This window comes from Pelobates fuscus, chromosome 9 (genome assembly GCF_036172605.1).
Source record: "Pelobates fuscus isolate aPelFus1 chromosome 9, aPelFus1.pri, whole genome shotgun sequence".
Lineage (NCBI taxonomy): Eukaryota > Metazoa > Chordata > Amphibia > Anura > Pelobatidae > Pelobates > Pelobates fuscus.
The window spans coordinates 91,988,445-92,001,416 of NC_086325.1; the positions used below are offsets into that span (position 1 = coordinate 91,988,445).

Consider the following 12,972-nt stretch of genomic DNA (forward strand, 5'->3'; position numbering starts at 1 on the left):
TCTGCCTCACTCCAAAACCAGCCAACATGCACCTCCAGTAGAGGTTAAATACTATCCTACTCACAACAGGTGGTGCCCCGTCAAACTACTGGACTCATATACCCAGCGTAACAAAGCACCACCATCTCAACCACTTTTCCGTCTACAAGGTTCGGTACTCATTACCACCACCTTTATGACACACGTCAGGTCTTTACTTACACAGCTGGGCCTCAAATCAGCTAACTATTCAGGCCACTCCTTCCGCATAGGAGCGGCCTCCACAGCATCCAGTGCAAACATTCCAGTACATGTTATCAAGTCACTAGGGCGCTGGAAATCATCTGCTTCATACTCTAGATACATACCTAACCCGGTACAAGAAGTAAGAAATGCCTTTCAAGACATGTCTGGTTAAAAGTATGTATATTGCTGGTATGTAATAAATTTGATTTTCTACTTTTGCCCTCTTTATTTACAGGCCTACCTCATCGTCGGTTCCGGCACACCACAACCGACTTGCTCTTTTAATACCATCCTACACTTATCAGTGTTTGTTTCTTCTGTACTATCATGAGCCCTTAACACAAATATATGTGTGTGTATATGTATGTGTGTGTGTGTGTGTGTGTGTGTGTATATATATATATATATATATATATATATGTATGTGTGTGTGTGTGTGTGTGTGTCTATTTAAATTCTATGTGCATATTTATGTAATAATTTTATTGATTGCAATTTGAGGGACCAGTCTGACAACCCAGGCCGAATGTCCAGAGAATTTAACTTGCTAGCACTGTGTTTAACCCTGTAACTTTCCATGACACCCTAAAACCTGTACATGGGGGATACTGTTTTACTCTGGAGACTTTGCTAAATACAAATTCAAAACCGTAAAACACATCACAGCGATGATATTGTCAGTGAAAGTGACTTTTTTGCATTTTTCATTCACAAATGGCACAAATGACCAAAGTTAGTGGTCAGAATAGTTTTTTTGCATTTTTCACACACAAACAAATATAAATGCTAACTCTGGCCAGTGTTTGTGACTAAGTGGCTATTAAAAAAAGACTGGATATACCCCATTTGCAATACCCTGGGTTGTCTACTTAAAAAAAAAAAAATAATTTAAATGTGAGGTGCGATTCAGAGATTTATGACCGATAACCCTTTAAAAAAATATATATTTCGAAACATCAACGTCCTACTTCTACTTATAGCCCTATAACTTGCACAAAAAAAAGCTAAGAACATGTTAAGATTGGGTATTTCTAAACTCAGTCCAAAATTTAGAAACTATTTAGCGGGGTGTTTGTTGGCAATTGTAGATGCGTAACATGTTTTGGGAGTCAAAGTTGGAAAAAGTGTTTAATTTTTTTGTTTTGTTTTGTTTTTTTAGTAAATTATATGATATGATGAAAATAATGGTATCTGTAGAAAGATCATTTAATGTTGAGAAAAGCCGTATTTAATATGTATGGGTACAGTAAATGAATAAGAGGAAAATCACAGCTAAACACAAACACCGCATAAATGTAAAAACAGCCCTGATCCTTAACAGTAAGAAAATAGAAAAACGGTCTGGTCACTAAAGGGTTAAAGTAGAAAGCTAAAAGGAAACTGAGAATTACATGGAAACGATTCCTATGTACCAACTGGCATATTGTATTTCTAAAGAAATAGCTTCTCAGACTTTCTGGGATGAACTTTTTTTTTTTTATATATATGGCAGTGGTATGGGAAATCTCCATCAGAAGCACCACAATGGACTTCTAGCTTGATTTTGACAATTTATAAAAGAGCAAGCATGGTGTATAGTTTGTATAAATCACCCCTTCTTCTCAGTTTACTAGTTTTATTGCTGGGAAGGGCATGTACCTGCTTTAATTTTGATAGTTTAATCTTAAAATGTAAGGCTGTAATTTGATGCACTGACGCTCTCACTCTCTGGCAGGAAGTTGCGCTGGCACAGCTTCCAGAACTCACACCGGCCAAGCCTCAGCTCGGCATCCTTCGAGATTAACAGACTGTCAGCAGGACAGCTCAATCTACTACAGAAGCTGTCACTGCTCCGGCTCACTGCCATCATGGAGAGGCACTCTGTGCCCAGCAAGCAGGGATGGGCATGGTAAGTAGGCATTATGGCTGTGTTTGTCATACGTCTACTCTAAAGAATGAGTTTGCCATTCACCTGCTAAACAACGTATTCACCATCTGGGAAGTCTGTTGTATGTACTATATACTGCCACGTGGAAATATTGAATGTTTTTTTTTGTTTTGTTTTTTTATTCTTTGCTTAAGCAGGAGTGGGCATAAACGGAAAGAAAAATCGAGACATTAGAGAAGAATGATTCATATTTTTGTAAAATAAAATAAAAAAAAAAAAAATTCACTCTACTGGTTAATTAAATATTTAATCCAGCACACAAAAGTTGTGCAGCTAGGGAGTCCTGAATTACGGTCACCCAATGAAGCTTTGAAACGTGCATACACACCCACTGAGCCTTTTATTTTTTGTTATAGAACCTTAGAACACAAACTACTTCAGTTTTATTAAAAGGCATATATGCATGTACATCATAATGGACAGATGCGGTCTTAGTGGGATTCTATATCATTAGTCTGCTTAATTCTTTCTTTCTATTCTTTGTCTATGACATTGTGGGGGAAATAATAGGTTATTTGTAAACATGCAGTAGAATGTGAATGTGTGGACCTTGAAAAATAAATCCAGGATTGCTAGATGTTTAAACTAGCGCCTCTCAAATAGCTTAGCCTGTGGTGAAAAAGTGAAAGTTTAGGAAACCATTGCATTTCATTTTGAGTAAAGTCTGCTTTGCAGTGACCTCTAGTGGCTGGAAGTATTAGACGCCAGAACTAAATAATGAAGCCATCTGTCTGGTTTCGATTTTTATTCTCTCCACAAGATTAGCTTAGCTGAAAGGCTAATTAATGTCCTTTCAGAATTTAACAATAACATAAAGGACAACTGTCATCTCAAAATATTTTAATATAATGGCACAATGATCAAGTATTGAAAGGCAATAAAAATAAATGGAGATGTAAAACATGAGGAAGTCATCACTACAAATGGGAAAACTTGTCTGTGCCTTGTTTCACTGGACACAATTAAAGGAAAACTATAGTGTTAGCAATAAACGTTGTATTCCCTCACTCATGCTCCCCCCCCCTTTTGTGTCACATAAAGGTTAAAAAAAACAAAAACAAAACCTTAATGTATCAGATTCCAGCACTTATGTCCCTTGGCACTGGGTTGCGTTCTGCCTCCTTCAACGTCAACCAAGTGTACATGCACAGTGAGTGCTGTGCACGCATTAGGCCATCTCCATTGAGGCAATGTTTTACGTTTTTCTCTGATGCTAAATGTTCTCATTCATGGCGTGAGGACATCTAGTGTTTCACGGAGTCAAACTCTGTGAAACTCCTGGAAGCACCTGGTAGACGGCCACCAAATGCAGTGTAAACATCGCAGTGTCTCAAAAACTGCAATGTTTTACATTACAGGAGTAATGGAAACAGGGAGCACCCAAATTATCTGTGGAGGAATGTCATCTGGCCCTGGGGCATTGTTTATTAACACTTTAACAGTTTTAGTTGCTTTTTTGGTCATCTAATCACATTTCCTGTAATCTTTTGTACCGTTAATTTGCATATCTACAGCCATGGGTTCTTCTTGGCTATATACTGTAGGAAAAAGGATTTGCATTTCTGCCTTGTGCCCTTGTATTAGCACTGTAGGGTCAGGAACACGTATTCCTGACACTATAGTGTTAAAACCACCATCAGGCCAACTCTTGCCCCCTAAATATAGTAAAATCTTGTATTCAAGTCTGCAGCTCCTGGCTCTCTCCCGGTTTGCCTGTGAACTGCCTGTCTGTGGAGGTGGTCTGAACCAATCACAATGCTTCACTAGAAGATTGGCTGAGACATTCAAGAAGGCAGATCCGGGCAGAGTCAGCACAAGTCAAACACAGCCCTGGCCAATCAGCATCATAGAGATGCACTGAATCAATGCACCTCTATGAGGAAAGTTGTGTCTGCATGCAGCAGGTGGAGACACTGAATGGCAGTGCTGCTTACTCTGCAGCACTGCCCAGGAAGCTCCTCTAGCAGCCATTTTAGGAGAGTCAGTGGAGTTATCCCTGGGCTGTAATGAAAAAACTGCATTTTTGCTGAAAAGCAAAAAGCCTGAAGGGAATGATTCTACTCACCAGAACAAATGCAAAAAACTGTAGTTGTTCTGGTGACTATAGTGTCCCTTTAACAATATTTACAAAACCCCACACATTGCTGTTCTGTGAAGCAGGATGACTAGAAGGGGGATGAAAAAGATGAGCCAGTGATGCTGGCTTCACCCAAAGGAACCTTCCTGCCAGGAATGTTACCAGGTCCGGCCAAAGAATTATCAAGCATTAATGCACACCAGGCTGCCTTCCAATCAAGCAGGTTGGCCCACCAAGGGGTACCATGCAGAGAGCACTATTTCAGCACTTCCTGCAGACTGCTAGTGCCCTGAGTGTTGCATGAGAGCATTTAATGTTGTGTTCAAGCTGCACTTTAACCCCTTAAGGACACATGACGTGTGTGACACGTCATGATTCCCTTTTATTCCAGAAGTTTGGTCCTTAAGGGGTTAAAGTCTCCAGAAAAGCAGTATTCTAAAATAGGGACTGTCCTACCAAAATTGGCATGGTTGGGAGGTCTGGATTTAGTTTCTAACTTACAACCATATTTGTTGTTTCTCTGTATAAAGCAAATGGGGATGTGCTCCCTGTAGCAGAGATATTTGAGAGGAAGGAAGAAAAGTATATCTCCAGTATATTTGCTGGGTATTTTGCTATAAAGTGCCGCTTAATGTAGTTGTTCAGGTATGATCTATAGCTCCCTGCAGGCAATCTAATGTAAACACTGTATTTTCAGAGAAAATACAGTGTTTACATTGATTGATAGGAATACCTCCAGTGGCCGTGACTCAAACGGCCACCAGAGGGACTTCCTATCATGCAGGGCCCTAAAAAGGCCCTGTATACGTCAGACTGTGTGCGCTCCTTCTCTCTCCAGCCTGTCAGCAGAGGAGGGGGGGCGGGTAAAAGACCGCGAGCTGAGCTGTCAGCTCAGCTTGCGGCCGCGCCCACCGCGCGCTCAGGACTTCAGAGGGCGGCATGAATGCCACCCTCTGAAGTATGTGCGCATGTGTGGCGAAGCTGCGCATGCGCACAAGGGAGCAATGACGCTTCCAAATGGAAGCGTCTGATTGCTCCCTGCTTGCGCCCGCCTATTTCGTCATTTTGACAAAATAGGGGGCGCGGCTTCACAAGGCTCCCGGCGCTGGAACCAGGTGAGTAAATTCTGCTGCCTGGAGAGTCCCTTTAATACTTACTTTGTGGGCTACAGGTCCGCTCTAAGGTAGCTTTCACATTGACCGCTTATATGAAATCCTTGTGTGTTATCTCTTTTTCAAACAATATTTTAGTCTCTTTTTATATAAAGTATAATACACAGGTGCATAGTTCTGATTTCTATTTTGTACTTTTGTTTCCATTTTCATATTCGGAAACAACTTTAGGACGGTATCCAAATTCATGAAGAGAAGCAAAGTTCCTGATTACAAGGGTAAAGCAGTGTTTGGGATTCCTCCAATAATCAATGTACAGAGGACTGGTCAGCCATTACCACAGAGCATCCAGCAGGCCATGCGATACATTCGAAGTCAATGTCTGGATCAGGTACTTGTTCTTTTAGAAAAGACACCGGTGTAGGCGCTCTCTAAAATGTATGGGTGAACGGCAGCAGTAAACCAGTAGGACTTTCCAATACCTGCTATTAACCAGAAAGTGCAAAAACAAAGTGGTAAACCGCGCCACACGATAATAGGAGATAATTTAAACAAAAATGTACATACATACATACAAGTGGTCCCAGTATTGAGGTAGTAGATATAAACCTTAAAAGGATAAAAATGGAAACAATAGTGCAATATGCTAATGTATAATAGTACAATAGTGTAATAATTTAAAAAGCCAGTAGGAGGACCAACTCACACTTTCCAGAGCTGCTAAGAGCTCTGCTGAATAGCGCCTGGACGGTATGATCCCCGTCTAAGGATATGGTGGTGGTATCTGGTATCCGAGGCTCCACAGACGTATATACAATAAAAGCACAAAGAGAATCCAATAGTGTATTATGTATATATACCGTATATACTCGAGTATAAGCCGACCCGAATATAAGCCGAGGCCCCTAATTTTATCCCAAAAAACTGGGAAAACTTATTGACTCGAGTATAAGACTAGGGTGGGAAATGCAGCAGCTACTGGTAAATTTCTAAATAAAATTAGATCCTAAAAAAAATATATTAATTGAATATTTATTTACAGTGTGTGTATAATGAATGCAGTGTGTGCGTATGTGTGTGTGTATGAGTGCAGCGTGTGTGTATGAGTGCAGCGTGTGTGTATGAGTGCAGCGTGTGTGTATGAGTGCAGCGTGTGTGTATGAGTGCAGCGTGTGTGTATGAGTGCAGTGTGTGTGTGTATGAGTGCAGTGTGTGTGTGCATGAATGCAGTGTGTGTGTGCATGAATGCAGTGTGTGTGTGCATGAATGCAGTGTGTGTGTGCATGAATGCAGTGTGTGAATGCAGTGTGTGCAGGGCCGGTGCAAGGATATTTGCCGCCGTAGGCAAAAAAATTTTTGCCGCCCCCTCCCCCCCCCATATGTCCTGACTTCCCCTCCTCCCTCAGTGGTCCTTACCTCCCCACCCCCGTGTTCCTTCACTCCCCCCCCCCAGTGGTCCTGACTCACCCCTCCCCTAGTGGTCCTTACCCTCCCCTCCCCTAGAGGTCCTTACTTCCCCCTCCCCTCCCATAGTGGTCCTTATCCCACCCCCTCCCTCTCATAGTGGTCCTTATCCCCCTTCTCCCTCCCATAGTGTTCCTTATCCCCCCCATAACTCCCATAGTGGTCCATATACCCCCCCCCCTCCCTCCCATAATGGTCCTTATACCCCCCCTCCCTCCCATAGTGGTCCTTATCCCACCCCCTCCCATAGTGGTCCTTATACCCCCCCTCCCTCCCATAGTGGTCCTTATACCCCCCTCCCTCCAATAGTGGTCCTTATCCCCCCCCTCCCTCCCATAGTGGTCCTTAACCCCCCTCCCTCCCATAGTGGTCCTTATCCCCCCCTCCCTCCCATAGTGGTCCTTATACCCCCCTCCCTCCCATAGTGGTCCTTATACCCCCCTCCCTCCCATAGTGGTCCTTATCCCCCCCCTCCCTCCCATAGTGGTCCTTACCCCCCCCTCCCTCCCATAGTGGTCCTTACCCCCCCCCCCCTCCCTCCCATAGCGGTCCTTATACCCCCCCTCCCTCCCATAGCGGTCCTTATACCCCCCCATCCCTCCCATAGCGGTCCTTATACCCCCCCTCCCTCCCATAGCGGTCCTTATACCCCCCTCCCTCCCATAGCGGTCCTTATACCCCCCTCCCTCCCATAGTGGTCCTTAACCCACCCCCTCCCTCCCATAGTGGTCCTTATACCCCCCCCCCTCCCATAGTGGTCCTTATACCCCTTTTATTTTTGTATTATTAATTTTTTTTTAATTTTATTTCTTATTTTATTTATTTATTTATTTTTCGTCCCCCCTCCCTGCTTGATATATGGCAGGGAGGGGGGCTCTCCTTCCCTGGTGGTCCAGTGGCAGTTCAGTGGGGGGGAGAGGGGGGCTGGCAGAGCTGTACTTACCTTTCCTGCAGCTCCTGTCAGCTCTCTCTTCCTCCGCGCGGTCTGTGCAGCTCCCTCTGTCAGCTCCCAGTGTAAGTCTCGCGAGAGCCGCGGCTCTCGCGAGACTTACACTGGGAGCTGACCGAGGTGCTGAACGGACGGCGCGGAGGAGGAGAGAGCTGACAGGAGCTGCAGGAAAGGTAAGTACAGCTCTGCCAGCCCCCCTCTCCCCCGGTCTGTATTATGGCAATGCAAATTGCCATAATACAGACTCTGACTCGAGTATAAGCCGAGTTGGGGTTTTTCAGCCCAAAAAATGGGCTGAAAAACTCGGCTTATACTCGAGTATATACGGTAAATAAGTAAAAGGCAAAGGGTAAATACCCTACTTACAATTTCCAGAGCACTAAACCTGCTCTGGTGGTGAGTGCTTGTGGTGGTATAATCCCCACCAAGGGATATAAGCAGGATCCAAGGTGCGCAGGAATGAGAGGTAGATCAAGAGCTGGAAACAAACTGCAATTGTATTATTAAAATAAAAAAATCTTTGAATATAAAATCTCCAGTAAAAATTACAAAGTTCAAAATGCAAAGTCCAGACTTCTTGATCCACTTAACGCATTTCGCCCAAATGGGGGCTTCTTCAGAAGTGTATTTCTGTACTTCTGTAGAAGCCTCCATTTGGGCGAAATGCGTTAAGTGGATCAAGAAGTCTGGACTTTGCATTTTGGACTTTGTAATTTTTACTGGAGATTTTATATTTTATTTTAATAATACAATTGCAGTTTGTTTCCAGCTCTTGATCTACCTCTCATTCCTGTGCACCTTGGGTCCTGCTTATATCCCTTGGTGGGGATTATACCACCACAAGCACTCACCACCAGAGCAGGTTTAGTGCTCTGGAAATTGTAAGGAGGGTATTTACCCTTTGCCTTTTACTTATTTATATATACATAATACACTATTGGATTCTCTTTGTGCTTTTATTGTATATACGTCTGTGGAGCCTCGGATACCAGATACCACCACCATATCCTTAGACGGGGATCATACCGTCCAGGCGCTATTCAGCAGAGCTCTTAGCAGCTCTGGAAAGTGTGAGTTGGTCCTCCTACTGGCTTTTTAAATTATTACACTATTGTACTATTATACATTAGCATATTGCACTATTGTTTCCATTTTTATCCTTTTAAGGTTTATATCTACTACCTCAATACTGGGACCACTTGTATGTATGTATGTATGTACATTTTTGTTTAAATTATCTCCTATTATCGTGTGGCGCGGTTTACCACTTTGTTTTTGCACTTGTTCTTTTAGACCCCTGCTTCTCTAAAAAAAAAAAAAATTTGTACTTCACAAATGTATCTTGAACGTCTTCTAGCTCTAAAGCAGTAGTTTGAAGTAAATGATTTATTATAGTACATCCCTAACATTATATCAGTCACAATTAAACATTAAAGTACTATACTTAAAGGACCACTAAATGCACCTGGACCACTTAATCTCAAAGTAGTAGTCGGGGTGCAGGGGCCCTTGCAATGTAAAATCTTGCAATTTTGTAGAAGCTGCAGCATTTACATTGCAGGGATAACGCACTTCTAGCGGTTGTCTTCCCGACAGCCACAAGAGGCGCTTCCTCGACAGCGACCAAGTGAAACTCCGTCATGTGACCAAATGCATGTCATAGGAAAGCATTAAATTCAATGATTTCCTATGAGAAGCATTTGATTGAACATTCGTGCAGCACTCACTGGCATATCCATCATGTTCAAAATGCTCCTCTATGAGGGGCACTGGATTGGAACACAGCAGAGAGAAACGCTTGATGGATGATGTAGCGGATGACTGAGGGAGTCTTGGCGATAGGGGGGAAAAAAGGTAAGTAAAACTTTTTTTTTTTTTTCTTTTTTTTATATATTTATTTTGCAGTTGCAGGGGTTCTAATGTAAATATGGACAAAGGCACCAGACTGTTAGGAACACACTTACAATCCACATGATAGAAGTAGACTGTCTGGGTCACCATTCTTTACTGGAGCTTTTCATATATTGCCCTTGATCATAATGCAATGTGTCCAAAGAAACCATAATTTGCAATACTAGATACTTACTCTTGATTGAACCCCCGTAATAAACTGCCCATGCTAATGACTTGAAAGCTTGCTTGATAGACAAGAGATTTGTGGTGTTCCTCCTTTTTTGATCTTCTTGTTCTTCATTTCTTTATATATTACCTTATAGTTTTTTTTACTTTTTCAGGTGGGAATATTTAGGAAGTCCGGTGTCAAATCTCGTATCCAAGTCCTGAGGCAAATGAATGAATCTTCTCCAGACCACGTTAGTTATGTCGGGCAATCTGCATATGACGTGGCTGACCTGTTAAAGCAGTATTTCCGGGATCTTCCTGAACCCGTCTTTACAAGCAAACTGACGGACACGTTCCTGCAAATATATCAGTGTTAGTTTTCAAACTTATCATAGCATTTTAGTTTGGGACTTTATTTTCAGTAGATGGGTGCAAGTCCAAACAGAAATGTTTGATCTTCATAAGCATTTGGTGAAAAAAGTAGATATGGGGTTTTAAAACCGATTGCACCTTTAGTTTAAATCCATAAGCTCAGTTGCTGCTCTCAACCTGCATGGCCCTTCTAAGGCTATAGAGCTATTTGGAATATACTGCAGGAGAAGACCTGATGCAGGGTACGTGGCCATGGTCGCCCACCTAGTTAAGTTGTCAAACTATGCTAAAACAACTTGACCTCTTACCATGGGATAGCGCCATGGAACTCCTAGCCATATAACCTCTCGGCAAGCTTGTCATGTTTCTTTTTTAAAACAAATTTGAATTCCATGTATAATTTTATTCAGGAGTGGTTTTAGACTTGATAATGGGAGAATCTGCTATTGTTTGTTGGACAGATAAAGTTATTACAATGAGCATTAGATTTGTACTGCAATACAAATCATATATTTTTTATATAAAAAGTATCTGTTGTATGTTAGGCATTATTGCAGAAACTATAGGCGTTGTATTTAAAGAACAAGTCTTAAGCAAAGTTCTAGAAGCCATTTCTAACAATGAGGATTTCATTTTTGATCACAAGAATCCAAATTAAATGCATTCCTGCTACTAAATATGCATTTAATGTTAGGCATGTCCTTTGCAATTTTCAGATGTACCGAAGGAGCACAGGCTGCGGGTCGTTCAGGCAGCGATTGTGCTGATGCCTGATGAGAATCGAGAAGTCCTGCAAACCTTACTGTATTTCCTGAGTGACATATCATCTTCTCAGGAAAACCAGATGACACCTGGGAACTTGGCTGTGTGTCTAGCACCTTCTGTCTTCCACCTCAACATCTCCAAGAAGGAGAGCACATCCCCAAGGTACCCTTCTTATTTTCTTTCAATATGTATTTTGTTGCAGAATTCTTACTGTAATGTTACTGGTTTTTGGACCTTATAAAATGTAATGTATAAAATATTGCATTCATACACAAATATATGATAAACAAATGGCCCATATTCAATCTAGGGGCAATGGATAATGAATTATTTATTTTATATAAAAAGGTTTTTTTGGTTCCCCCCCCCCCCCCCCTTCTACTGGATCAACAGCATAAAAGAATGGGTTTCAAGGTTGGTTTTTTTTTTTTTTTTTTTTTTTTCTCCAAGCTAGATTACTATATAACTATTGCAGACTGATGTGGCGGCCTCATTCAGTCATACAGTATCCCGTATCTAAAAGAATACATGCCACCAAATTCATATAATGGGTGCATTATATTGATATGTGTTTCTGTTTGAATGCAAACGAACATTTACAAATCACATATTTTATGCAGGATTTTATGATTTTTATCTTTTAATTCTCTCAGGGTCTTGCATAGGAAAGGGGCATCTGGAAAGCCAGACCATAAGGACCTAAGTGAGAATTTGGCTGCTACTCAAGGGTTGCTACACATGATCACAGAATGCAAAAAGCTATTTCAGGTAAGCTGGCAAGTTTTTGTTTTGTGTTTAAAGAGCATGTATGCTGGCAATACTTTACTTAGCACAATATATCAACAAAATATTGTATTCTGTATGCTCTTGTATGTTTTTGTTAAAATGTACAGTTTTAAAAGTTGAGTGTGCTTTCTTAAGAACATTGATTATTTTGGTGAACGCCGAGTGCGGTCAATTCATGCATCCTTACAGAATGACATATAGAGGTGTACACAAAAACCCTCATGGATTGTCCCCTAATGTAAATGTGGGGCAATGGAGAAGTTAGGTGGTTGGTGACTATTTAAAGGTTTACTCTAAGCTGCTGTTGTGGTTATGGTGCATGGAGTACCCTGGAACCAGAACCTTGTAATGAGGCAAACCGTTTTGCAATGGTTTGTCACTTTCCCTGGGTCCTGCTGGGCGTTTCTGGTCATGGCGACTGAACTGCACCTGGCTTCAGCAGCCAATGCATGACCCTCTCAAAAAAACATGCATAGATTTGGTGTTAGCCAGCCTGGAACTCTTATTCTGGACTGGCTAATAATGCTGCAAGAGGTGGAGTTATACCTACAGTACTTAGCCTAAATAAAGCAGTATTTTAGTAGCATTGCAAATATAGACCCCAAGTACCATGACCATTTCAAAACACTAAAAAGTGGTACTCCAAGCACTATGACGTTTTCAAAGTGTGGGTATACTCCCTAACCCACTTGAAAAGTTCCCTAAATTTGAACTTTAGGAGGAGCATTAACCAGAAACCCAAACCAACGGGTACCTTTATTTATCCAGAGAGGACGTATCTGAGAATAAGTATCCATAAGTGGGAAAATACATATCCCACAAACACCTGCTTTGCTCTGTTCATGTGCTCAGCACTCCCATCATGCCCAGGAACTGGTTTTCTTGGACACTTCCTGCTTTAAGTTGTTTAAAAGAACTATAATAACTTTGAATAAAGCTATGGTGCAAGGATGTCAGCTGATACTCCCTGAGGTCATCAGCTGTGGTTGGTCCGAGTCTTCCTGATGGAAGACTCAGACATTGAGCGATAATCCAGAGGCTTGAAGACTTTGGACTTAGAGTTCATTAACCCTTTAAGGTAAGCCGGCACCAGGGACCTCCTTAATTTTTAGTTAATTTTGCTGAAGTTATGGTGTTTGGAGTAGTCCTTTTAAAAAAAAAACAAAACATAAAAGTGATGTTAATAGACAGTCTTTCTAGCCAAAATTAGAAAGATTATATGGAGACATTACAG

At 41.7% G+C, this 12,972-nt stretch overlaps 1 protein-coding gene across 4 annotated transcripts in view; it reads left to right on the forward strand.

The window, feature by feature from the left end:
* Positions 1-12,972, forward strand: part of STARD8 (StAR related lipid transfer domain containing 8) — a 166,601-nt gene that overhangs the window by 150,194 nt on the left and 3,435 nt on the right. For all 4 annotated transcript variants that reach the window (XM_063432169.1, XM_063432168.1, XM_063432171.1 and 1 more), the window contains 5 exons: positions 1,940-2,113; positions 5,573-5,732; positions 9,989-10,187; positions 10,904-11,114; positions 11,606-11,720. In XM_063432169.1, coding sequence (XP_063288239.1) covers positions 1,940-2,113; positions 5,573-5,732; positions 9,989-10,187; positions 10,904-11,114; positions 11,606-11,720 — 859 coding nt within the window. The remainder of the gene's footprint in view (positions 1-1,939; positions 2,114-5,572; positions 5,733-9,988; positions 10,188-10,903; positions 11,115-11,605; positions 11,721-12,972) is intronic.